A 26,879-nucleotide genomic window follows, 5' to 3' on the forward strand; every position below is an offset into this window, starting at 1 on the left:
TTAATTTAATTTTAAAATAACCTTTTACATTTATTTATAAATTATTTTTCAAATAATTTTAAAAACTTGCCGCTGCTAGTTTCGAACCCGGGACCTTAGGATTACAAAACTTGTACTCTATCTACTGAGCCAATTGACTTATTGATATTGGGTACTTGTTATTGTCTATATATACTTATTAGTACATTAAAATTAAAATTAGACTTTCAAGAAAAAATTGTAAGAGGCACTTTTATTGCAGATTCTTATTCGGAAAAATCATACAAACATATTAAACAAAAATTCAACTTGGAAAAAGTTGTGTAAACTATGTTAATTAAAAATTAAGAAATTAAAAAATAATTAAATAATAAATAGCTTTGTGTGAAAAGTTATGAATGTTTTGGGCTAAAATTTTCAAGACTTTTAGAGAATAGTAACCGCTACTATTTAAGCCCTATTACAAGAATTTGCCATCACTTGTCCATTTGTTATTAACAATTTAAAAAAAATAAATTTTGGCAGTTTTTAATTTTTTTCTCCTTAAAAAATAAACCAATTGGAACGTTCGACGGCTCATTTAATAGATATTTTTAATACCTATAAGCTTATATTTTTTGTTTTTTGCTAACAGTAATAAATTTTTTTTATTGCCAAAAAAACGAAAATTTTTACCTTCTTTCATTGTTTACACAATAATTCCCAACTTTTTCCGAGTTGAATTTTTGTTTAATATGTTTGTATGATTAAGAATCTGCAATAAAAGTACCTCTTACAATTTTTTCTCGAAACAGTGGTTTCTGAGTCTAAGTTCCCTGTACTATATACTATATATGTTATAAACTGACGCAATTATATTTATAAAAGCAGTTAAATTTTGCAAAATATATTAAAAATAAATAGCATTAATTTATTTACCTATTAATTTCATTGTTAAATTTATCTTTTTCCATAACCTTAATATTTTGATGGAAATTGCAATCTATTTAGCATTAATACTTTGAAGCGTTCAAATGGTTAATTAGATGGTTAATTATATTTAAGTTAGGCTTATATATGTAAAATAAATTGGGCCAAAATTACAGGATATATTATTGCCCAATTTATTATATTTAATAAATAAATAAAAACAATTTTAAAATATATCAATTATTTATTATATTTTATGCATTATGTATTATACATATAATCGTATCGTTTAATCAATCGAAATAGATATCAGTATTTGTAATACAGAAATGGTATTTTTTAAAAATCTTACAAAAACATATTACGAGTTTGATACCGGTTATTTTATTTAAAACTTTTGTTTTTCTTTACGATCTATTTAAAAGACAAACATAAAAGACAACAAACTCAATAAAATAATAGATTTTATAAATAATGTGTTAGCTAATTACTTCAGTTTATCAGACATGGAAAACGGTATGTTACTTTGAAATATTTAAGTCTAATACAATTAATATATTAAAATAATTAAAATATAAGATTTGAGAAAAAAAGCTATAACTAGGCAAACCTAAATATAACTGTTTTGGAGCAAACATCTAATTCAAACTAAGTTCTATACGGGCTGTAACCGAGCAAACCTAACTGTGAGTCTTGGGGAAAAAGTTGTAAATTTAAACCAGGTCCAATTCAGGCAAGCCCAAGTTCAAATAGGCCCTGAATAGGTTTCAGTCCGAAAAGCCTTTATTTTGGATGCCTAAGTAACGTCCGTATGGGGCCAATATTAAATAGAGCATGCCTAGATGAATTTCCACACGGGTCTGTTCATTTACGACTTTACGATGATGTCAAGCGAGGCACTGTTCAACCGGAAAGTCGAGGGTCGGCGTGAGAGCCACTGGGAAGCAAAGGGGCGCGTGCCAAGGGTTCGCATCTGCCGTAGTTGGTTTTACATCCCTTTCTGGCAAGGGAAGGCCGCCACTATAAGCAACGCCGTTTCACGTATGCGAGTCTCCGGTTACCGACAAAAAAAAAAGAAGAAAAACACGATGAAGAAACGAGAAAGGGAAGGATGTTTCCGCAGGAAGCACCGCCGGGATCCCTCTTTCGACCCTCATATTGAACGCCCTTTCTCGTGAACGAGTGCGGACAAGCCGCACTGCGCTGGATAATCGTATGTGCGAGTCGTATGCAATTATTGCGCTCGAAGGATCAGAGCGAGCGGAGCGGAGCTTGCGTAGACGCGGAGAATGGAGTCTTTCTTTTTTTTCCTCTTTACCTTACATCGCGATCACTGTGATTTCGTATTGCCAACAATTTACCCTCGCGCGCGTCCCAGAACAGCCAAGAGTATGTTAATCCCCGGCGAATTATGCGAGTCGCAGCTAAGTGAACGCCGCGATTACTTATTAGCCGCACGTAACCAAGTCGGACGCAACAAAAACGCGAATTGATCCTTCGCAAACGTCAAGTAAAAACTGAATGAGCGGCAAATGAGATATCAGTCGCAAATGAGAGACGTCGAAGGGAGAAAGATGCGATAAGTTATTTAGCTAAATAATTCATATTCCGTAATATACATTGCCTTATTATTCTGCTGTTCTAAAAAGATCGGAAGGTTTAAATTTAAAATTTTATTCTCAATTTTAAGCGACTTCGAGTTGCTTTTGCCGAGGCGAGAGAAAAATTCTTTGTTGAAGGGAAATCGAATCTACGTGAGTTTCAATTTTCCCTCTGCCTCGCAGAGGAAAAGAAAATAAATAGAGGGATTCTCTATTTGTGTGGGATTTAATGGCAGCTGTTGAGTCGCAAACAACCACTACATCCCAGAACGGTCAACATACGTCCCTGCGTGCCGGGGCCCTGAAGGAAGGGGACCGCAGGTAAGCAGCTGCGAGCATCTGCAGGGGCAGCGAGGCAGCCGCGTGTTTAAATTAGTCCCGGCACAACTGTCGTGCGCGCAGTATGCACGGAAGACCGTTCTCGGGTTCGGTGTGTTGAAAATTGGATTAACGAAAAATCGTGAGAGAAACTGACGTTCAATTCATCTCAAATCGTCTGGATTGCTCATTGCGCCAACGGACACGACTGATATTAATGTCAAAATTAACTTTTTGTTAAAAAAAATCATCCGCGACAAGAAATTATAGAGAATTTAAAAAATATTTCTTCTTGAAAACGCGTCTACAACTGATAATTGAGAGTTTAAGAGAGATTGTGGTTAAATTTATGTGCAGCTAAAAGATGATTGATTAATTTCAGTTGAACGTCCAATGTGTTCGATAAGATAAAAAAGATATAAAAAGAGATAAATTAATGGCTCCGGTACTGACGGCGAAGCAAAGTTTCACAACAGAGTTCGCTTGATGAAGAATCGAGAGAAATAAAGAAGAAAAGAAAAAAAGTGGATGAAGATGTTGCTGCTCAGGGTGATTGTGACGCTGCTCGCGTGCTGGGTCGTCAAATGTGATCTGTTAGATCTCTATGTCCAGCACATGGACGAGACCATGAAGACGTATAAAAACAAGCAGCATCCCATGGATCCTGTTAGCAGGCGAATAAAGAGGAGCTTCGAGAAGGACGAACCGTTACTCAGGATCGGTAATTTTAAAAAACAGCGGTTGGACGTCGATGAGAATTGGTTGAAACAGTGGAAAGCTAAGAGGAAAATTATCCCTTACAAGAGCGACGACGGTTTGGACTATTCAAATAAACGGGAAGAGAACCTGAGTCCTGATCAGCACGAGATATTCTCAAATATAATACAGAAATCGAAGGACTTCAAAAAGACAACGGCAATTCCAAAAGACAATACTGAAAATTCGCTGAATATCTCGCAACATCCGATAATTGAGGAACGACAGAAAACATCGAAGGTTGAGTTGACAACAGTGGAGAGTCAGATTAACGTCAAAGAATCGATTGTAGAGGATCTGGAACCAGAGAAAGGAGTTCCGGAGGAAAGCTGGCGAGATTTCGAGGGAACAGAAAACGAGGATAACTCGCAGTTTGAGATAATCAGCGAGAACGACCGAATCGATCCAAAACCGTTTGTCGGTCCGAGTTTCAAGAGGAAGCCGTGGAGTAGCCAAGTACCGAAGAAGTATTTCTCGGAGAAGCCGGCCAAGGATGCGAAGAGCTACGTGAAGGACGTCAAGGGCGAGACGAAGCCGACGAGATCCAGGAGAAGCATCACGCATCACCAAGAAATTAACGAGGGCACACATAAGCACGCCAGAGTGCGGAAATTCACCAGGTACGAGAAACTAGACGAGAACGGTGACGTGATCCTCGAGTGGGATCCATCGGACGAGGAGGACGTGATTTTCAGGGTCACCGCCAAAACCCTCGGCTACATCGGTATCGGTTTTAATGAGAAGACCAGCATGAAAGGCGCCGATATCCTGCTCGCTTGGGTGGACGATCACACCGGCGCTGTCAATCTATTGGTAAGTCGGTCCCTCTTACCCCCTCGATTTCGTCCCCGATGTCTCCGATAGCCGTTGATCTATAGAAAGGCAACCGGCCGTGCGCAATCCGATCGATAAATCTCGATGCCCGAAAAGGTGTCCAGAAGGATAGCTCTCGTACAAAAAAGTATCGGGCCTGCATAACTTCGACCCGCTGGCCAAGTCGAACTATACGTCTATATTATCGAGTCTTTGTATAGCGGTTTCTTATATTATATAATCTGCCGCTCCTTAATAATATTAGATAATGAAGTGTTGCTTGATATTGACGTTTCTAAAGCGGTTTCCCTTTCGTTTTATTTCCTCGGAATATAGCGGTCCTTTCGATAATCAACTTAATGACTGAATGAATTAGTTTAGAAATCTCTGCAAAGCAATTTTCCTTTCGGTGATTATTCACGCTTTGCAAGCGACAAATTATTTTCACACGCGACTGTGACGCGGTGAAATTAGCGCGGCCGTCGCGCAAAAAGAGATTTGCGTGGGCATGAGAACGCGGGCAAGGATTAATAAAGCGGTCGTGGTCTAAGTAGACGGACTAACGCATCGCCGTCGTGATCGTTCAGCCATGCGTGGAAAGGAACTCTCGTTCTCTTCTTATCTCGCCTATCAATTGCATGTGTGGTGCGTACGGTATCGGATTCAACGCGGCTTCTTTTGCTTGATTGGTTTTTCTTTTAATAGAAATTCTCTGTGAGTCACTTTGATGATAAAATTAAAACACAACTTCCAGGGTCGTTGCAAAGATATAAAATAATTTGTGAATGTAAATTACATTGAAGGATAAAAATATAAAACTATAGCCGTTCCAAAGTACTTCGAGATTAAAGACGATTAAAGAAATTCTTGATAAATAATCGTTTGCACCGATACATTTAATCAAAGCGATACAATAATAAAAGACGAGTATTAATAAGGTCCAATTTTTTGTCTCAAAATTAAAAAGAAAAAATTGACGATTTTTGTATACATTCTGAAAATAAACTTTTGCTTGAAATAAAATAATATTAAATAAGAAAAAACGCAGCATTAATATTATATAATTAATGTCTTTTTTTTAATTTTAATTTTTTTATATAAAGCACAAGCGAGAAGCATTTTGCTTCTTATATAAATATAAAACACTTAAATTAATACACAATATATAAACAAAATATGTTGCTTTTGGCATGTATTAGAGGAGTAAAAAATTGGGCCCTATCGATATTCATCCTTTGTTTAAGTATGCAAAAAAGAATTTCCAAAACTTTCAATGGCACAAATAGTTGAGTAAAAATAAACAGTCGAGTGAGAATCGAATGAGAGATCTCACTGTTCGTTTTTCTATCTTTGCCGACGACTGATGAAATGTTTGAACACGAGGAAAAGCACATGACGACGAAGCCAACTCCTCGGCTCGATTTCTAGCGCCGAAGCAGTCTCTCAGACGAGGTACGTCCAAGACAGTTCGAAACCTGTCGGCGCGTATCTCTCTCCGGCGAAGGGCCGCGAAGCTGGGAGATGGTACAAAAAGGGAGCGACAACAAAGGGGAGGACGAGGAGAGAAAGAGGAAGACGGAGAAGAAGAGAAGGAAGAGGAAAGGTAGGACAAAGAGATGAAACGAAGGAAACGAGAGGTGGAAAAAGGAGCTAAAGAAACGCGAAAGCCGGGGAATTAAAGGAAGATTAAGAAGGCGGTTGCAGCAGAAAGGGAGGTCGAGGTAGCATCTTGAAGGACCTGCGAGAGGCTTCAGAGGAGAAAGGAACTCCAGAGAAGAAGAGAGAGAGAGAGAGAGAGAGAGAGAGAGAAAGAAAGAGAGAGAGACAGAAAGAGAGAGACAGAGAGAGAAAGGGAACAAAAGGGCTATCCCCTTCCTCCCCTGAACCGCATTTCTCCGCTCGAACGGCGGAATCGCTTTCGAAGGGGGAATCTGTTCGCACAACCGATCCGTATTAATGAGAAGGATTAATTAACGCGGCGTCGTGGCCGAAATGAAGCCGTTTTCATTTCCGTCCAGATGTATTGACCACGCCGGACCTACCAAAAAACATCCTCTTATATACAGACCGCGTACGACGGAAGACGGGAAAAGATTATAGGTTCGCCTAAATAACAAAACTCGATCGACAAAAAACGAATAATGTATATATTTTTATTATCATTATTATACGGCACAGAGTAATAATTTACTTGACAATTATAAAGTTGAACAGCAGCACGAGACATTTTAATTGACGATCATTAGGTACTAGAAACCCGGTACGAAGGACCGAACGACGGAGTTTCAAGCTCCCAGAACCTGCTTCGGCTCGGGCCCTGCTTCCTCGAAATTCTAATCTTAATTAAATTTATATCCATTACGCCTGACAACGCCCGGCCGATGCCGTATCGCCGCGCGAGGAATTCCTCCAGGAGCATCCCCCCCCCCTCCGTTAAACACGGTGGCTGCAGAAAACTCGGAGACTAGACTTCTTATGCTCGACTTCAACTTTATAACATTTTTTTCTTCTTCTTTTTTTCTATATCGCAAGACGAATTGATTCCACTTACCTAGAGGCTTATCGAGGATCATTCAGATTGCAAAGCAACGAATCCTGCTTTAAAAACTCCAATAAGAATTGGATAAAAAATGAATCTATATAATCTTCTATCGTGTTTATTATTCATAAAGATTTTCTTCTTTATGTATTTAGCATATAATTTAGTAATCATCTTAAATCAAGGTTTATCTGACCATGTTTTGTCGAAATTGACATTTTATAATGTTTTCATTATTTAGTTTAGAATTTATATATTATATTTCATATAATATTTTAATTTTAGATTTTATTTTTTAATATATAAATAATTAATATCTCTCTTACACATACATATAATTTATAATTTTTGAGATATACAAAGCAAATTGTAAGTTTCAGATTGAATTACATAACTTGATAAAGTGTTATTTTCTATTGTTTTTTTTAATTAGGAAGATTTTCTTTTACAAAAGTATCCGGACTTTAATTCGCGCCTGGTTTTCCATTCCCTCGAGAGAGAACACTAAAATGAAAGTCACGTAATGTATATCCCCGCGAGTCCTAAATCTCTCTTGAAGTGAAGTTTGGTCCCAACGAGTGGACCTCGCGTTTTCATCGACTACAGATTTTCGAGTTGATTTACCTGAGTTCTCGTCCCGACGACAAGAGGGTTGGAGAAAAACGGTGAGAAGAAAGAGTGACAGGAAAAGAAGAGGGTAGAGGGCAGAGGAGGCGAAGGAGAAAAAGGAGGAGAACGAACCCGAGAGAGAAAGAGAAAGAGAGAGAGAGAGGAGTCGGGATAAAATTAACGAACGTGGCTCCACAACGGTCGAGATAACGTCGTGATAAATTTACGTCCGACTAGCGGCCTCTCACTGCGCGTTCTTTCGGCGTATACAATCGATCTACCCTCGTGCCCTTCTTACCTTGATGAATTGTAAATCTCTCGATGCAACGGATCGAGATTGAACCCCTCATCAACGGGGATGTTACAGGCTGCAGGGATAATTCGTCACTGTGTAAATTAATAGAAACATGTAGAAAACGTTACTATTAAATTCTCTCCGCTTAAAATAAATTTATTAATTAATAATAGAGCGTTAACCAATTTCTACTCTAAATTTATTTTTAAGTGATTAATTTATATGCCATTATAAATGTTATACTCTCTTTTCCCCACATCTTTAAGTTATTATTCATTAATTATTATATACGTATGTAAAAGTATTATAGTAAAAAATCGCTTATTATCGTAGTCGCAAATCGACACGTTGCTTGCAACAAACAGTATTTTTGATACGAGGATTTTTAATTGCAAATTATAATCACGGAGCGACCCCCCGTCGAGGCGACAATATGCCAGTACCACCCACACATACCTACGCGTACACACAAAATGTCTTATAACCGCGCTTGACAAATATCGCTGTACGTACCTGTTGCACTGACGAGTGATGCACTTACATACGTTCAGGTTACACGCCCCGAAGGTGGCTGGACGTGCCGGCGGCGAAGAATACACAAACGGTATGTGGATATAAGGGTTGCGTACGTGAATTCGCGCGGCCGAGTGTGGCCGTGTGTGAAAATCGGCGGTAGGAGGGCGAGGGACGCCGGACTTGGTGTTAGGTCCGAGAGACCCAGTCAAGGCCTCCAGACATCGTCGGCGGGGGGCCCAGTGTGCGAATCTTTGAGCATCGCTGCCGAGAAGGACGATGGGCCCGATGAACGAACCGGCAATGTATGCGTATCATATGCGATACCCCGAAGATCCCGAACATTGCTCCAAGTACTCGGAACTCTTTAATGGATTCTGCTGATTAAAGAAGTAAACGAATGAGAGAAAAAGGAAGTAAAGAAGGATGAAACAAAATCAAATTATACATAAATCAGAAAATAAAAATCAGAGTGCATCGAAACTTTCATTCAATCAAGATCGTCCCGATCGAGAAAGATCCGCAAGGTCGCATCGGATAATTAATTAATCGCCATTAATTCGCAGCGAGACACGGAGGAGAGTCCCGCCGGCGGGACCAGGAATGAATGAAGGATTCCTCTCCCCTCCCTTCGTCTCTTAAGCAGCCAGCGAGAGATTTGGTCGAGAGACCAGAAGACGGCTGGCTACTCGCGACCGTCGTAGTCGTCCAGCGTGACCGACAATGCGTGCGTCGCGTATGCACGACGATTGCGATCGTAATTTATTACCGCGCCGGGAAATACGAGTCGCTGCACACCGCACACGAATGAATCTGAAATGCACGTAATCTGCGATCCGTCCATCCCTTTGGTCGATCCCAGAGGCCGACGGCCCGTCCAGGACGTACGGGACGGACAGTCGGACAGTCCGAGCGCAACGGTGCATAGACGGGCTCTCCTCTCTTCCTCCTCCTCCTCCTTCTCCCTCCCCTTCATCCCTCGTCTCCAGCCTCTCTTCTTTCACTTCCTCCACCTACCCGATTTCGCTGCGATTTTTTTCTCATTATCCTGAACGATATCCCTCTTGTTCGTTTTCTATCACCGGCTAACACGCTTTCGTTCTTTTCCAATCCCACTTTGCTTCGTTGTCCTCCACGTCCCGTGCGCGCGAGATACTCAGCCGCTATCTTCTGACAAAGCGCAACGTACACGCCGAGGAAACGCAAGAATAAAATTCTTAATGCGTCCTGGATAATAGCCAGATAGCCTGGTGATCAATGGTTATCGCGTCGCGTTTAAGGATGATTATACGCAGAGGTAGAAAACGCGAAAATGTTACCGAGGCTAATTCAGCAATGCCCGAGGCAGCTCTCGCACAATTGATTATTGCTAATTAACGTCATTACGCGAGGATAAAAATTATTAATACATCACCTTCAATTAATCCGTAAGAGGAAGCTGAGCGGAACGTGAAGCTTAAGAAACCAATTTTTAACCGTAGCCAGAGACAATCTCATGGACGTGTGGTAGCTTGTAACCCCTCGGGGGTTACGAGCTACCACACCGTATAAAAATCCGTCGCGCCGCTAATCGCGCTATTAATACACGCCGCTACCGCGGGAAACATGCAGATGTTTGTAGGGAAGAGGCGTGGATAGTGGAACAGGGCGGCGGTGTGTGTTGTGCGATTTATATGTACATATGTATCTCCGCGAAGATGCCTCGGGGTAGGTCAGCTGCCGCTCGACTTTATCGTGTTGCGGCTGAAGCGTCAACGAGGTGTCGTTTACACCTGCGATATACCGGCCGGTATACGATACGCTTTATCCTCTCCCTCCCGGGGAGACGAAGAGGAATTCGCCAGAAAATTTGTCTATCTCCTCCTTCGTCTTTGCGCTAATCGTCGTTACCTCCTTTCTCGCCTTCTTCTCGTCGCCGTCGCTCGTCGTAATCGGTTTTTATGCCGCTTTATCTCGTTTTGCCCGTTACACCGCGTTACTCTTCGCGACGAGAAAGAGATGAGAGAGATCTTCTTAGTCGTCCGGGAGAATATTTCATGGATTAAGATTCATCTCGCGACTCGGCCTGGCGAGCTCGATGGGTCATTCTTCTCGTAATAAGCATCTCGAGTTTTTTTTTTTTAACACCTTACTTTTTCGAAGTACTCTTGCGAATCTCCAGAAATAACAATTTCTCTTAAAGAGTGGACTTTGACATAAAGTTTATTAAAAACAACATTTGATAACGATCGCATGGATTTCTTCGCACCGAGGCTCGTCGCCCTTAACAGGAACACGAGGGAAAAAGGGGAGAGACGGACATCAAACGGAAGTATCGATTGTCCAGCGATCAGGCTGATACCCGATATCCAGGCAATATTCGGGAGAGATTTCTGCGTTATTGATAAACGAAGAGCGAGGCGCTCATTAGCATTCCCGGCGTCGGAGCCGACGTAATCCAACGTATGATTTACGGTTCTCGCGTCGCGGAACCGGTCCACACCCGGGCCAAATGAAATACCGTCCTCTACACGCCATTTGTCCGGTCTTGTGGTGAACCACCCCTCGGCTACGTACCTGAATCATCGTTCGTTCGTTTCTTACCAGCGCGAGGAATCCGCGCGATCACTATTCTGCTTCTCTCCCGCTGTAATCCGAGACCTCGAGGTTTTTCGCGTGAGTCCGGTAACTTTACTTTATCCGTAACAATGACCGGTCATCCACGGATCCCTCGAGTAATCCGCGAAACCTTTAGCGAGATACCAAGCAATCGATATCAAAGATTTGTAATTATAACGCCAACGCGTGGTGACATTCACAAATTATTATCGGGTTAGGCATTCTAGTCTAGAGAGTGAAAACTGAACTACTTTTGGGAATTTTTTGAAAGTAAATTACAATACATACTTTTTTATGTTTTCATACATATTTAATCAATATCTACAAATTGTCGTTTAATAAATATTTACAAATATTTCATACATATTTAATAAATATGGCTAAATGTTGACAAATTGTTATGTTACCTAAAAAAAAAACAAATACATTTTTAAAATTGGGATACGATTTCTTAAATACTACTTAATAACTAATACACATAATATGAGGAATAAATGCAGCAGTTTTCTTTAGAAGAATTTTATAAAATATTAGGCAAACTTTTTTGCATTCTAGCCAAGAACTCTTTTCAAATTATTAGAATGCTTTATGGTTGATATGATTTTGTTTAAGGTTCTTGAAGAGCAATATAAATCTGTCGATTTCTTTAGCTAAAACTCCTGCACTGAAATAACAATCTTTACGACACTTCGAGATCTTTATTTCTCCCCTGAATATATCCATCTGATAAAAACTGATAGGGAAAAGAAGGAGCGCCTGGAGAACCGCGGAATCTTTTGTCCATTTCCTTTCCACAAATTACAGAAATCAGAAGAAAAATAGCTTGAATCTAGACAATTCTAGAGTCAATGTTCTGCACAACAAGTACGGAAACCTTTCTTTTTGGTCTCTTTGCTTTCTGCCATGTTTTTTCGACCGCGTCAGTTATCCGTAACATGTAGCAGCGCGATGAGAGTTACAGGGCTCCCCTTTTTCGTGTCCTGATTTGCCCTCCGGGCCCAAAAACAACTCAGCTCAGAAAAGAAGGGCAAATTAGTGCTGTTAGCGGCCGAACCATCGCGAAACTGGTTCGCTAAAGCGCTCACGTATTCCAACGAGATTTGCCTAGTTCTGACGAGCGACTGTTTCAAAGTCCCGAAAAATTGCAGTATGAAAATGGCTATGTTATTTTCAAAAACTGAACCTCGACATCTATTCAAATGATACTTTCTGTAAGACTGAATTATTGCACATTACGCATCTCTTTTCAATAATTTAGAATTTTATTAAATGTTTTTCTAAATTAAGTCTTTTGAATTATATAATGTGTAAAATACTAATGACTCTTTTAATTGATCTAATTTTCATCTACAAAGCGATTTGTCGGCTTTACTTGCAAAATAATCACGGACAAGGAACGCACTCTAAACTTTAATTCGATCGTTAATTTGCGAGTCTCGCTCGGAGGGCCTTTTTATGCGACCTTTACGTCGATCGGCACGACAGGCGAGGCCAAAAATTCCACGTGCGATTAAAGCATTAAACGTGGGAATCGTTAAACGGTCCCGCCGAGTAAATTGCAAGGGACGTATGCACCCTCGTACGCGCGGTCGGACGAGCGCCCCCGCCGACGACGAGAGAGCGGCAGAGGTTACCACCGCATTTTAATTCGTTGATTATTATTCCGCGTAACCGCTCATAAAACCGGCTACGATGAGCCTTAACGACTCACGCTGCTCGTAATTGCGCGTAACCGCGTGCAAGCGTCTCCGACGTCGGGATCGCGACACGTGAGAACCGGGCCGGAATCGCGACTAAAAGTCTGGTAATAATCATTTCCTCCTGAAAAAAGAAACAAAGTAAACTCGTTCAGAACGCTTATATCATAAATACGAATTTAGTTTTCAACATTGTGAAAGAAATTAATTTTTTAGTCGAAACTTTCTATTTCTTTGTCTTTAGTTTTGTTCATATATCAATTAAGGAGATTAACTGAAAATACTAAAGTATCATAAAGCCAGATTTATATATTTTCCCATTTAGATTAATTAATTTTTTTTCATGACAAAGATTGCACGAATATATTTTATTTAAAAAAAATCATGTTTACCTCATTTTTTCTCGACGGATCATGCATTCGCCACAATAAATCTGTGAACGATTCACGCGGAATTTGTCGCGATTCCTATGGGGTTCCCGAAGGACGCAGAAAACTCCTTTATTCTTGCCTGAGGAGGGAGCTGGTCGTCGCTACCAGCTGCCGCTCTGCCAGGTGGTAAAAAGGAGATTCGGCTATGAAGAGAAGGAGAGAAGAAGATGCCGAGTGTATGCGAAGGAAAGAAAGGGAGAGAGAAACGGAAAGTGCGGTTGGTTTCACCGACCGGTCGAGAGCAAAGAGGGAGGAAGATGCGGAGAAGAGCGAGTCCAGCCAAAGAGGACAGTGGTAGAGAGTGGGAGAGAGAGAGAAAAGAAAAAGGACGGGGGGGGGGCTAAGGGAAGGCGACCCAAATGCACACACGTGCACACACACACATATGCATGTGCATACGAGAAGCGCAAGTGGGAAGAAGAGAGAGAAAGAAAGAAAGAGAGAGAGAGAGAGAGAGAGAGAGAGAGAGAGAGAGAAGAACGAAGAGAAGAGGCCATCACCAAAACACCTGGCGAGCATCCTTATTCTAGTGGCGCTTCTCTTCAGAGAAATTCCGTCCTTTTTCTCTTCAGGACCACAGAACCCATGGGAACCACGTTTGTAGCGCGAGCATAAAGCGGCGGCGTTTCCCTTTTTTATGGATGGATGCGCGTTCCCGCTGCATCTATCTGCCGTGGAAAAACACTTCACGGGATCGGGAGGGACTTCGGGACAGCGTGTTCTAAAAGCATTTCTCCGAAGGGCGTATTGACGCAGGATGAAAATCTTCAGATAGCATACATTCCGTAAAATCCTGTTTTCATCCCTTGTCTCGAGCTTCGTCCGAGATCTCTGATTAACAATCTTAAAATTCTCATCTCAAACCCGATATGAACGACTCATGATCTGATAAGTCGTAACAATCCGAGATGTATCTTTTTACAATTTAGAGATTCTTAAAGACGGGTCTTTCAGAAGAACCTAAAAGCGATCCTTGTATCTCAAATGTCTTTTAGTCTCGCGACAAAAATAAATTAGAAAGAAATCAATTGGACACTTGTCTATGCGGTGAGAAGGAAAATGTCTGAACTCGGAGATATTTCTCGTCAAGTGTCTCTCGTGTAGAAGAGGTTTGAGATTCATGGTACAGGATCTGTATCTTTTCCCTTGTCTCGCGAGCACAGCACGCGTGTGTGACGCGAGCGGAGAAGCCTCTCAGGAGATTGTCCGCAGGAAGCGATCGTCGTGACGTCACATCCGTCGGATCAATTTTCCGCCTTTTGGGTGTGTGCGTGTGTGTGCACGCGCACGTGGTGCCTTCTTTCCGGTGGATCGAAGACGCCTCTTGATCGCTCGAATCTTGACCATCTGACCTCTCGCTTCCTTCGATGAGTCGCCGTTTTGAGGGAACTGACAAGAAGAACATCCGCCCCTCAACGGGCATCGTGTGCGTGATTATTTGCGCCGGGATTACGACAACGACACCGTCAACGACGCATTCGTTGTGTCGCGTTAAAGAAACCAGTCCCTAATAATTGTAGACGCGGGTGCCCGACAGCTTCCTTCTTGTCAGCCTTCGTGACGCGCGGAAAGCGGAAAATCAAGTGTCCGCAAGAGTCGAGATCGCTCTCCGGATCGTTTGCATAATACTTTCGTTTAACGACTGTGCCACTTTGTCGTGGTATTTCTCGCCCTAACGCGATCGGAAATAATAATCCAGCGTGGGAACCGAGAAAAGCGTTTTCCTCTCTTTCTCCAAATCGCTTTTCGTTTTTCGTGACACTCGACTAGCTGGTTTCCAGATGCTCTCGCGCGGAACTCTCGCCCAAACGTGTTTTAAAAATTTCTAGTAAATTGGCGTCCGAGATAAAGCACAGACTGAACGAATTACCGTTCGATCTTACGACACGATTATTATTTGCGAGACACTAAAAGAAGATCCGATAGGACTAACATGTACTGAAGTAATGGATTTATATTCGCCATCAGCTATATTAAATGCGATATCGATATCATACTGTACCGTACAATAAATTATACCTTGACTAATTGACTATAAAATCTTGCAACGCAAAAGGATTGGAAAATAAAAGCGAATTACGATTTAGCGGCGAGAACCTTACTAAAACAAATGTCTTGTCCTGGAATATCGAATTTTGGATAACTACGGAATAAATTAGCAGTTTCTTCTTAGGATACTCTCAGAACTTTTTAATCCCCGAATAGCGCTAGGGCTGCGCTAATTAGCGCGATGGCGATGAGAATATCCGGGCGCCATGAGAAAACCGTCTCGCGAACTTCGTGAGAACGCACTTGAACCCCACGAAATAGCAATGCGACTCTACTACCGCGCCGATCGCGATAAAAAAAAGATTCTCGCAGCCTTCCGGGAAGATTTATGCACGCGTATTATTATGACACCCGGCCGGTCGGGTTGTTCCTCGTGAACTGATTGTACACTGAGAAAAAAGTGTGTGATATTTACGACAATAATTGTATATTAAAATAATTGTAGTTAAAAATATCATAAGTTGTATAGATCACAATTAGGAGAACTTTAATATAGTTTAAACAAACTATAATTTATATTGTTGAATAGCTATAAAAATATGATTGGCTCCAAAAATGACTATAAATCATAGTAATGTTATGCTTACTGCAACTATTTTTTGCTCTCTGTGTAATTAAAACTGTGACTGTTATTTTTTTGCTCAAAAATTAAAAATTCTATCAACCTTATAAATGGATTCGTCAGTAATTACTTACTTATAGGAAACGTAAGAATTATTTTTAGTCTGTCAAAAATTTACAATTTTTTAATGTTAAAAAATAATTTTTGCTGAAAACATAATAAACAGCATATAAACAAAAGTTGCTAATTCTTTTCTCTATATTTGGAAATTTTCTTTATTGTTGACCTGTATTTAATTTATTTATCGGATTTTTTTTGTACATTTCTAATATGACAAATTTGCAAATTAGGCTAAGAGATAATCAAAACTATTCACGAAAATACAACGCGTCGAATAAAATGTCAGCGACACGACAATATAGTAATTCTGCAGCGGGGTGAGAAAGTGTGTAATTTCGAAAAAGATCTTCTCAGAGACACGAACACTTTGTAAATCGTTTTACGCGTTAACGAGCGCCTGCCTCTCCCGCATCGCGTTTTCCACCGATTTCTCGCAACGTTTTGAGCGTGTGTGTGTGTGTGTGTGTGAGAGAGAGAGAGAGAGAGAGAGAGAGAGAGAGACGTGGCTATTATTGTTTCCTTTCTGCACGTGCTCGTTACGAGGCGCGTAGTACTCCACCGGGCATGACGACGCTCTCCGGCAATTATTCGGATTCATTACGTGCAGGAAGGGGACTTCCCTTCGGGATCCTCCCCGCACATCCCCTCTTCTCTCTCACTCTTATCCGCCGCACGTACGTCAGCAAGGCGCTCTACCGTAACCGGGGCCCAACGGACCCAAACGCCTGCGGCCGGCTGCCCTTACTCGCGTGCGCTACCACACGGCAGCTGGGAAATCGCTCTCTTCTTCTCTCTCTTTTTTTTTTTTTTTGAAGTGCAACGCCTTATTGTCAGGCACTGAAATATTGGACCCGTGATTTCTCGCACACGCTCGTTCTTCATAAAGCTAAAAGATGCTCCGGACCTACCACGCCGGTATATTTAATCTCGCAATGCAGACTTTGAATTCCAGGCCGACTTTGTGTCGACGAAAATTTAACAAAAATCGACGAATCTGCTGAATCGACTTAAAATTCCTCTGTAGTAATGTCGAATTAAAATTGACTTCGCATAAATAAGATATTAATTTGCATCCTTGAAATTATTAACTCTTAGTAGCTCATAATTTTTAATTCCGGACTACCGATGCCTAAACTCGTTTTATTACGGGAATCTTAATTAAATTTATTGCAAGAACTTATAAAAAATATATTCAGTGTATAATTTATTGTGGCGTGAATAATTTTATCGAAAAATCCTTTCTGTTGTAAAATGTATTACGTTAACGAATATTAAGCTACCAAGTGAATGAAAGTCGCGCCATAACAAAGAATGACGAAAGTTCATTGTACTTTACTTGAGCTGAGGTAAAAGAGAAAGTAGGTAAAGACGGAGAGACGAATTGTGTCGGATGGGCCCAAAAGTCCCAGTTCGCCGGGTATGCGGACACCTGGCGTTTACCTGACCCGATAAAAGCTCTCTCGATCTCTCATCCGCAAGCGAGGGAGCGAGTTTCGGGGCCCGCGGGGCTCTCGTTTCGATGAGTACGTTGAACCTCTCTTTCGACGATTTTCTAACTTCCCTCTCTTCCTCTTTCACGTTTCAGGACTCGTATGGTATCGAGATGAACGCCGCGCCGCTTACTGACGTGTCTCAGGATGTCCAAGTGCTCAGCGGCTTACAAAACGCGACTCACACCACCGTGACGTTCACCAGGAAGTGGCAGACGTGCGACCCTCAGGATCATCGACTCACAGTAAGTCCCGGAGAAGGAAACGTCATTTCACAATGATTATATCAACATTCTTACTACGCGAATACGAGTTCTGACTGCCCTTTCACTTTTTGAGGTAGTAAGAAAATCAATTTAAGCATAACGTTACATGGAACAATGTGGTAAGTCAAAAAGTAAAATAAAGAAAAGATAATATTGTAGCAGCTGCGTGAATGGGTCGACCGTCCAGAATTAAGATCTGCCATGGGCACCGCAAGGTGCACTTCGGGCGTCATTTCGGTCTTGAAATAAGTCTTATAAATTCTGCGGCCTGCGGGGGCCCTCAAATATTGTACCTAATTGAAAGGATCATTCTCGGATGCCAATGGTGATTCGCAAGCGCGCATTAACGCAGCGAGGGCCGGAAATTTATCGCGCCTCGCTAACACCGAAATTACCTTCCGACCTCTAATCCGCTACTCTGTAATTAAAATGCGTGCAAAGAAAGCAAATCTTGCCGTGCATATCCTGCCGGTCAAACGGGATCCTCTAAGAGAGTCTCTGAAAGAGAGAGAGAGAGAGAGAGAGAGAGAGAGAGAGAGAGAGAGAGAGAGAGAACAAGCGTTGTCCGAAAGATTTACTGTATAACCGTCGTGGCTGCGTAGAATTCGCGGAGAATCCTCTTTCGATTTATGCCCAGGGGAAGGCAGGGGCCCCGCGGCTTTAAGAGGCCGTAGGGCTCCGCTGTCTCGAATTCCCGCGACGGTATTTAGGCGTTTAGCATACCGTCTGTCTTCTTTCACTGTGGCACTATCCTCCGCCGCTCAACGTATTCGATTTTAATTGCAGTCACATTACCATAATTTAAAAAAAAGTTTATATATATATATATATATATATATATAATTTACTAGAATAATATTAAAAAGATAAATAAATAAGAGACAAGATACTTCGGGTCGGTATTTTTGGAACGTAATGTCAATGATAGTAATTACTGACACTTTAATTAGCAAAATTTGCTGGTCCAATTTAGGGTGACACTATTAGGGTACTATGGGCCTTGCACGATATCGACCCCGAATTAAATACTGCGATGTGGCACGGATACAGACGAGGCGGAAAGGCTCTGAGGCTGAAGGCAGCTGCGGCACATTCGCCGCCACGACAGACTCATAATATACGACATTGGGACGTGAAGCTGAATCAGGTAAAAGAACAGGACCTTTTTTCCTTGACATTCTTATCTACACTTATCTAACGCGTTCAGATAACCAACGACGATTCAGATAATCGTTGATTATCATCAACTTAATAAAGTGAAAAGGCAATATCCTCCAACATTATCAGATATTAATGAGGAAGGATAAATATAGTTATATTAAATATCAATAATTATATTTCATTAGCATAAATAGATTTAAAATTTAATTTAATTTAAATCTAAACTAATTTGATGGTTCTTTTTTTTCATTCAATTTCACGTGAAATTAATAAATTGTAACCTGTCTGGCAGTTCGAGGTGGAGAATACAGATACCGTCTACTGGTGCAAGATCTTTAAGGCTACCTCGCTGAAGAAAAAACATCACATGATAGGGGTAGGTACATGTCGATGCAAATTCTCTCTAACAGGTTTCTCGAGAACGCGGACCTCCTTGAGAATAAGCCCGGGCGGAATGCAAAGGCTGGGCCTTATTCGTATGTGCTTCACGAATCACGGTCATTCATGCCGGACGTCGTATGGACGGGGTAGATGTGCGCGTCGTTAGAATAAAAAAAAAGATCCCGGAATGATGTCAGCGCGCGTACCGAAACGTACGTTCGCCGACTATCAAGTCGAGAGGATGATCGCGGGAAAAACAATCACGATCATTCCCACCAGGACACTCATCGCAAAGTTCTTATGACAGTTCTGACAGATTGTCTTTCGACAGTTCGCTAAGTTTCTACGAACGTAATCCGCCCGAAGTGAAGAAGATTTTGAAGAGAAAGATCTCGCAAATTTTAAAGATCATCTAATCCGCAGCGATGCGATTTTAGACGTCTCGCATTCATGCATTATTTATGCGTTTCAGTACACACCGCTTGTGGAGAAGGCCAACGAGGATTTGGTCCATCACATCATTCTGTACGAGTGCGCGTCGACGGAACCGATCCTCGGCGAACACGCCAGGATCACCGGCACTCGCTGCTACAGCCCGACAATGCCGCGAGCATGGGACTCGTGTCTGCAGCCCGTCCTCGCGTGGGCTCGTGGAAGTAAAGGTAAATTATCTACAAAGTGCAAGCAGATTGTTGAGCCACGGGCTAATCGATTCCTTCGCAAAGTAATTTTTGGCATAGTAATCTGCATGGAATTCCCCGCGAAGGTTCAGAACGTCAAAATAAGGCTAGTCGAGTTAGATTTGCGTTAAGGAAAATTGCGAGAAAATTTTCAGATCGCGAATTACACACTACGTAAACGGTTTCCTCTGACCTAATAAAATTGTCACGTTACGCAGGGGAATGGATGCCGGAGCACGTCGGTATACCTATAGCGGAGAACGGCGAAAATTCATACTATATGCTGGAAGTTCACTATAACAACCCGACTATGAAGAGAGTGATCGACAGTAGCGGCATAAGACTTCACTTGACTTCGCAGCTTCGTCCTCAAGAAGCGGGGATTCTCGTAGCCGGCGTAGCAGTAAGCCCCCTTCATCTGGTACCTCCCCAGAGAAAAGAATACGCCACCGCCGGATACTGCACTCCACATTGCACCAATACGGTAATTGGAACAAGATATTAACTCATCAGTATGTAGCAAATACAAAATATGTGTGTGAGAAGAAATAAAATTGATCTCAATTTCTATTTCATAAGATGCTCCCCGAGAATGGTATCAATGTCGTATCAGTCGTCTTGCACTCGCACTTAGCCGGCCGACGTCTAACCCTTAAGCATATTCGACGAGGCAAAGAGTTACCAAGGATAGTACAGGACAACCACTTTGACTTCGACTATCAGCAATCCCATACTCTGGAGAAAGAAGTGAAAATACTGCCTGGCGACGAACTAATCGCGGAATGCATTTACGGCACACTAGACCGAAAGAAACCTACTTTAGGCGGCTACGCGGCTTCCCAAGAGATGTGCCTGGCATTCGTCATGCATTATCCAAGAACACCCCTCGCCGCCTGTTACAGCATGACGCCTGTCAAGGACCTCTTCAGAACTCTCGGGATAAACAGCTTCCGGGGGTTGACGATGGATTATTTGGAGAAGCTGTTCCTAACGAACGGGTAAATTACTTCATGCGAGATAATTTTAAGATATTCACGATTCTATAAAATCTATAAAATCTGTTATTAATTATCATGAAAATTTTTTAACTTAATCTATGCATTATCTATACAAATTTTTTCAAGTTGATAAAATATACACTTTCTTTGATTTGACTAAGAAACAAGGAGACAGAGAGGGAGATGGATTTAGAAAAATGTTTAATAAAAGAATGTAGATTGATCTTGATTTAAATTTTTTTTATTGTAAAAAATTCTAGGTCTGACTTGATTTCGCCTGTGATCAATCAGCAACAGCTTTCTGCTTATTCGACTATGAAATCGACCGAGCTCGATAAGGCTGCTGTTAAAGAAGCTGAATCGGCATTGAGAGCGATGAGAGAACACACGGAAGAGAATGAAGACGATAACATCTTCGCACGACTCATCATTGAAGACCCCGAAGAGTTTCGAGGTATATATGACAGAAATAATGTTGTAAAAGTCAGAAAAAAAGAAATATTGTCAAATAGTTCCAAAAAATATTTCTAACGTTTTATTTGAACGTTTTCTTAAATTTTTAGGTCGAACTATGACTGAACATATGTTGGCTTTGCCGTGGACGGAGGATTTGCTTACGAGATCGATAGAAGATAATCTTTACCACGGCAGACACATGACATTCTGCAGAAAAAGGGACGACCAACTGGCGCTGGTAAAATCCTTTGTTTCTAATTAAAATTTAAAGTCACATTTATGCTCTGTCAAAAAAAGTATGGAAAATATTACCGCATAGTTTTTTTGATACAGATTAAATTTATTAATTTTAATGTCACATTATTTATTATAAATTTTATATTAATATTTTGAATAAATTTTTTTTTTCAAGCCGGCAGATATTCAAAACTTTCCGAATTTTACGGCGCTACCTGAAACGAACGACACGGTCTGCAGCGACTTGACATTCACGTATGGCTCCTCTGGAGCCTCTTACACCTACTTGATAAACATGTTCTCTATTGTCGTCGTATCGATCGTCACTATCGTCGTCGTGTTGTAAGAACCCTTATGCAAAGAGTCAACGACAGTCAGCGGCTGCACGGCAAATGTGATTCGCACTGTCAATTACACGAGTACAATAAATTCCGTCACGAATGTTTCCTGTATATTTTCAAATTTGCAAGACGAGCCTGATTAATTTAAGCCTGATTAATTTAAGCGATCTTACCTCGTAAGGCCAAGCGATTTTTTTTTCTCGAACGAGTCTCGAACAAGTGTTCGAAACAAGTCGGGATATTCCTAAAGTATTAGGTGTCTGATCAGTTTCTCCTGGTATGGAGGCGGCAAAACTTCTTTTAGGTTTTTGTCGATCCGGCACACTAATCGTACATATATATATATAAAGGTATATAATATAATATAATGTGTAAATACATAATTATTAATAAGACTCGTATTTATAAGACGTGCACTTTCTCTCGTTTTACCATTTTGTAATGCGTGTCTCTCTGTATAAAAATTAATGTCTATACATTTTTTTCGAAACATGATCATGTATTTCTACCTCATCTCCTTTCTTTCTCCTCCGCATAATTGTTTTTTCTACATTTTATAAATATTAATCAGTTAAATAGAGAAAGATCAAGATTCTTAATAAATTATTAATTTGTCAAGTTAAATTAATGTTGATGTACGATATATTGCGTAAATAGCAAAATTACAGAAAAATTGAATCAGAAATTTGACAAATTTATAGTAGATTTAACATTTAAAACCGACAGAATTAATTATTCAACAATTACGAGTTTCCGTGCCGATATTTAAAGTCTCTCAATTGCCGGATTTATTGGACCAAAATGGATTTCACTTAATAATCTTATTCGATACCAATCCTTCGGAATTAAGCTTCGATACGCCATTAAAGGACATGTCCACGCGTGATCTACGTCCCACAGACTCGGTTCGCAATTTTCTACCTGGTTAAACCGAATGCGTCGCGGTTTTCCAATCTTTCCGCTCGCAACATTGCCCATCGGCGCTTTGTTCACGACGATCTTGTCGCGTTGGCATATATATGGGGCACCATGTGGCTGCTGCTGATAAGCGGTGAATTGCGCTTTTATTGAATTACAGGGCGATTCCTGCGAGTATAAAAGCCGCTCCCTCGGGAGCGTCCGGCGTCAGCAGCTTTCCGGAGCACCGACGACGAGCACTTCTCGCGGGAAGACTTGAAGAGCCCTTGCCGAGCACTTCGAAATATCTCGATCGGAAGCCTTTGGCCGCGACAATCCTCCCATAATTCCGCAGGTACGGCACTTGTCTCATTGTCGTCAGATTCCGCGATATTCTCAAATTGTTGACATAAGCCAGCGCGAAATGTTTCGCTCCAAATTTCGAGACGGGACATTGTTAAATAGGGAAAGGAAAGAAAAGAATCGTCACATATGTTATACATAAAGAAACTAGAAGCCTTGATATTCGCTTTCTTTAACATACATTATATCAGTTGCTATCGATTTTGAAACTTTTCAAACGCGATTAATTTGATTCGAGACGAAGTAACGAAGAGGTAGAATTGCTCTCTTAAAAACTATACGAATTGCAATACTTTGCGGCAGGATGCGGCGTACGCGTCACGTAGTGCTGCCAGTGAGATCCTGGCAGTACATCGGGCTCTTGATAGTATCGCTGGCCTGTCTGACGTTAGGATTGGTAGCTAGGGACAGGGAAGGACATGCCGGTAGCCTTGCAGGACCTGAACTCACGCATCAAGCTCCCCACGAGTATGAAATTAAATGTTTTTCTCTTATAAATCTATTTTAAAAATGCTTGTTGCAAAAATTATACAAGAGTATTGTTTCTAGAGTTGACGCCTGTCCGAACTTAAAACCTTTCGTTAAAAGCCCGATTTCCGAGCCGGAAGAAGCTACAAAATCGTTTAACGGAATTGACCATGAAATAAAAGTATCCGAAGTATCCAGAGCATCACCGTCGTCTCAAAAATCCGTACTCTCTCAAGCGCGAAGTCTCGACTCCCGCTTGTCTAGAAGCGATTCGCAGGAGACCAGAGAGCGACTCTCCGGAAACCGAGATCTAAGGACAACCGAGAGACTTTCACGATCAAGGACTCGCGATGACGAATTTATTAATCGTTTCCGAGAATCTCGAAGTAGAACAGTCGCGCGGTTTCGCAGCGCCAGGAGCTCGCTCGATCCCGCCACTCGACTCTCTCGGTCTGATCAATCCGATCGTCGTTCCATCGAGCAAAATTTCGAACGCCGTCAGGTCGATCCTGTGAATTCCCGGTTGGAAAATCGCCAATCACGATCCACGGAACGGCGCGAGCAGGTCAACGAAATCGCGCGACGGCAGAATCGCATCGATCAGTCGGCGTACCGGCGAGACTCTCTTCAGCGTCGTATGAGTGATCGGTCGCTCTTGACAGGACGACAAAACGACCGGCAAGAATCACGCGAGGTTCTAGCCGGTCATCGTGAGTATCGAGATTTGGCGCAAAATCGCATTCCGAATCATCGATCCGAGATCCGCGAACGTAGATCCGTCGAGCGGCGCGTGTCGATCGAACATCGGGACGCGGAGCAATCGGAACGTCGCGAAAATCACAGGAACCTCGCAGATCGTTCGACACAATTTGCACGGGGAGACACCGATCGCAACAACAACTTGGACCGCCGTAATCGGGAACGGTCTCTCGAAAATCACCGCGCTCTTCCCAATCGTGTCGCTGCTAATCAAGAACGTAGATCACGATTCTCGGTCGCTACCAGAGGTTCTCGTGGAGAGTCTCTTAACTCCGACGGTCGTCGGGCGTCATCTCGATCAATGGAACGTTCAAATGCCAATGATTTCAATCGCGAGACTCTTGCCAGACGCGTCAGGTCGGTTGACTCCAACAGATCCGAAAGATCCGAGGAGCGTGAACGATCATCCATGGAACGTAGGTCGTTGGTCCGATCCATGGAACGTCGCGCGGTAGATCGCCGGAAAACCGAACATCGCTTTGGCGATCGAAATTCCTTCGAGCGAGTGTCGCGAGGCTCGTTCGAGGATTTAGGTCGAGAAAGGACCGATCGCTCGCAGAGGGCCGCAAGCCGACGCGACTCGCGCGGAAACGCGGCAACCAGGGAGAATCATAGACTGACACGATCACGCTACCACGTCGAAGAAATCGCAAGTCGGGAGCAAAGGGAACGATTCGCAGGAGCCTCCCATTCGGTCGATCGTAATTCAGTGGATCGTCGAGAAATCGCGCGGACCAGAGACTCTGGATATGAATCGCGCGAGGAACGAAGAGTCGTTCATCAGAGATCGCGCGAGGCTGAGCGACGAGCGCCCGAGCGAAGAATCTCGGAAAGGCGAGCTTCGGAGCGACGAATCGCTCTAGATTCGCAAAGGTCGTCGGAACGAAGAATCGATGACGGCGCGAAATCGCGCGAAGAATTCAGGCTAGCGGATCGACGTTCGGAACGAAGCCCGGAATTACGAGTTTCCCGCGAAAGAATCCTGGAAAAGCAAACTCCCCTCGATTCGCGAAGAACATCGGAACGAAGAGTCGACGATAATTTGCAATCACGTGGATCCAGACTAACAGATCGACGTTTGGAAAGAAACTCAGCGTTGCGAGTTTCCCGTGAAAGAATTATAGAAAAACGATCTGCCCTCGATTCGCAAAGATCTTTAGACCAAAGGGTCGACGACAGTTTACAGTCACATAGATTTAGGCTAACAGATCGACGTTCGGAAAGAAGGGATTTACGGAACCCGGAATTGCGAGTTTCCCGCGAAAAAAACGTGGAAAAGAGATCTACCCTCGATTCGCAAAGATTGTCGCGCGAAGAATCCAAGTTGGCAGCTCGACGTTCGGAACGAAACCAGGAATTGCGAGTTTCTCGCGAAAGAATCTTAGAAAGGCGATCTCTCCTCGATTTGCAAAGATTGTCGGAACGAAGGATTCAAGACGGTTCGAGATCGCGCGAAGGATCCAGAATGCAGGATCGGCGCGTGGAACGAAGTTCTGAGTTGCGAAACTCCATCTCGATTCTCCCGTTGGAGCGCAGAGCAAATTCTAGGACATCTCTCGAGAACCAAGCCCTACGTTCATCAGAAACGCAACGCGAGGTGAGACGAGATTTCAAGGAGCGCCAAATGGCTCGATCGGTCGAGAATCGACCCGCTGAATTTCGTAAAAGAGAGTCCATTAGACACTCGCGTCAGAGATCAGCAAGAAACGTCGAGGACTCATCGAAACTATCTTCTTTTCGCCGAGTCGCCCACGTACCTGAACAAAATCGCGAACAACGAAGGTTGTCGATTGAGCGAACGCTCTTTAGAACCATAGACAATGAACGATTATCCGCGAAATGGGAACGAAATTTGCAGGACGCGCGCGTTGAAAGAAATGCGGAAACCAGAGCAACAATCATCCCTCATTCAATGAAGAACTCTGAATTTTTCAAATATTCTATGACCTACGATCTTGTGAGACAAGCTTTTGTCATGGCATTATGTACCGTTTATGGGCTTTCCTTCTATAACGGAAAAAAGTCCTTCCTCGGGTAAGACATTCAAATTATTGAATTTACTTTTTTCAAATATGCGTTATAAATAAAATATTGTTGTTAACTCGGACTATAAAAAAACTTTGGTTCCTAAAATTCCTAATAAATTTAAGTTTTTTAAATTACATGAATAAAATGGAATTATTAACGTATTAATATTCTTGCAGCAGCAACATAATGCAGCACGCGCAGCGCTTCATAATTTGGTAAAATGGAAAGATAAATCGGCTACCAAAACACGGTACTGAAAATTGCTGTTCTCTGGACCTCTCTGCTTTTGTCGATCTTATTATTTTATAAATTAAGATATTACGTTGCAATATATGTGTACTGTTTTCGAATATATGCTTAGAATGTAGATTAATGTACAGCTCAGATATGTAGAAATCCTGTAGAAATGTGTATATCTAAAGATATTTTGTGCGAAAAAATAAATAGTTGCAGTAGTAATTAAATACATCGAAATAATTTCTTGGGACCATTTATCGGTGTTTTTTACTATTTAGAAAATAAATAACTAATACACAAAGTCCTTTGGATTTTATTTTACTCGACA

General features: G+C 41.9%; 2 protein-coding genes across 2 annotated transcripts; both read left to right on the forward strand.

Annotated features, from left to right (window-relative positions):
* The first annotated feature begins 1,728 nt into the window (after window positions 1-1,728).
* Window positions 1,729-22,294, forward strand: LOC105841149 (MOXD1 homolog 1). Its single transcript, XM_012688287.3, has 10 exons — window positions 1,729-4,376; window positions 17,375-17,524; window positions 18,519-18,692; window positions 18,999-19,082; window positions 19,560-19,749; window positions 19,986-20,251; window positions 20,347-20,765; window positions 21,026-21,219; window positions 21,329-21,459; window positions 21,634-22,294. Exons 1-10 carry the CDS (start codon window positions 3,336-3,338, stop codon window positions 21,802-21,804), a joined length of 2,820 nt encoding a protein of 939 aa, XP_012543741.1. The 5' UTR covers window positions 1,729-3,335; the 3' UTR covers window positions 21,805-22,294.
* A 607-nt stretch (window positions 22,295-22,901) lies between these two features.
* Window positions 22,902-26,778, forward strand: LOC105841145 (trichohyalin). Its single transcript, XM_012688278.3, has 4 exons — window positions 22,902-23,051; window positions 23,363-23,527; window positions 23,609-26,320; window positions 26,491-26,778. The coding sequence occupies exons 2-4, from the start codon at window positions 23,364-23,366 to the stop codon at window positions 26,531-26,533; spliced, it is 2,919 nt and encodes a 972-aa protein (XP_012543732.2). The 5' UTR covers window positions 22,902-23,051; window position 23,363; the 3' UTR covers window positions 26,534-26,778.
* Window positions 26,779-26,879: the final 101 nt, after the last annotated feature.

The sequence above is a fragment of the Monomorium pharaonis genome, chromosome 6, assembly GCF_013373865.1.
Source record: "Monomorium pharaonis isolate MP-MQ-018 chromosome 6, ASM1337386v2, whole genome shotgun sequence".
In the NCBI taxonomy this organism is placed as follows: Eukaryota; Metazoa; Arthropoda; class Insecta; order Hymenoptera; family Formicidae; genus Monomorium; species Monomorium pharaonis.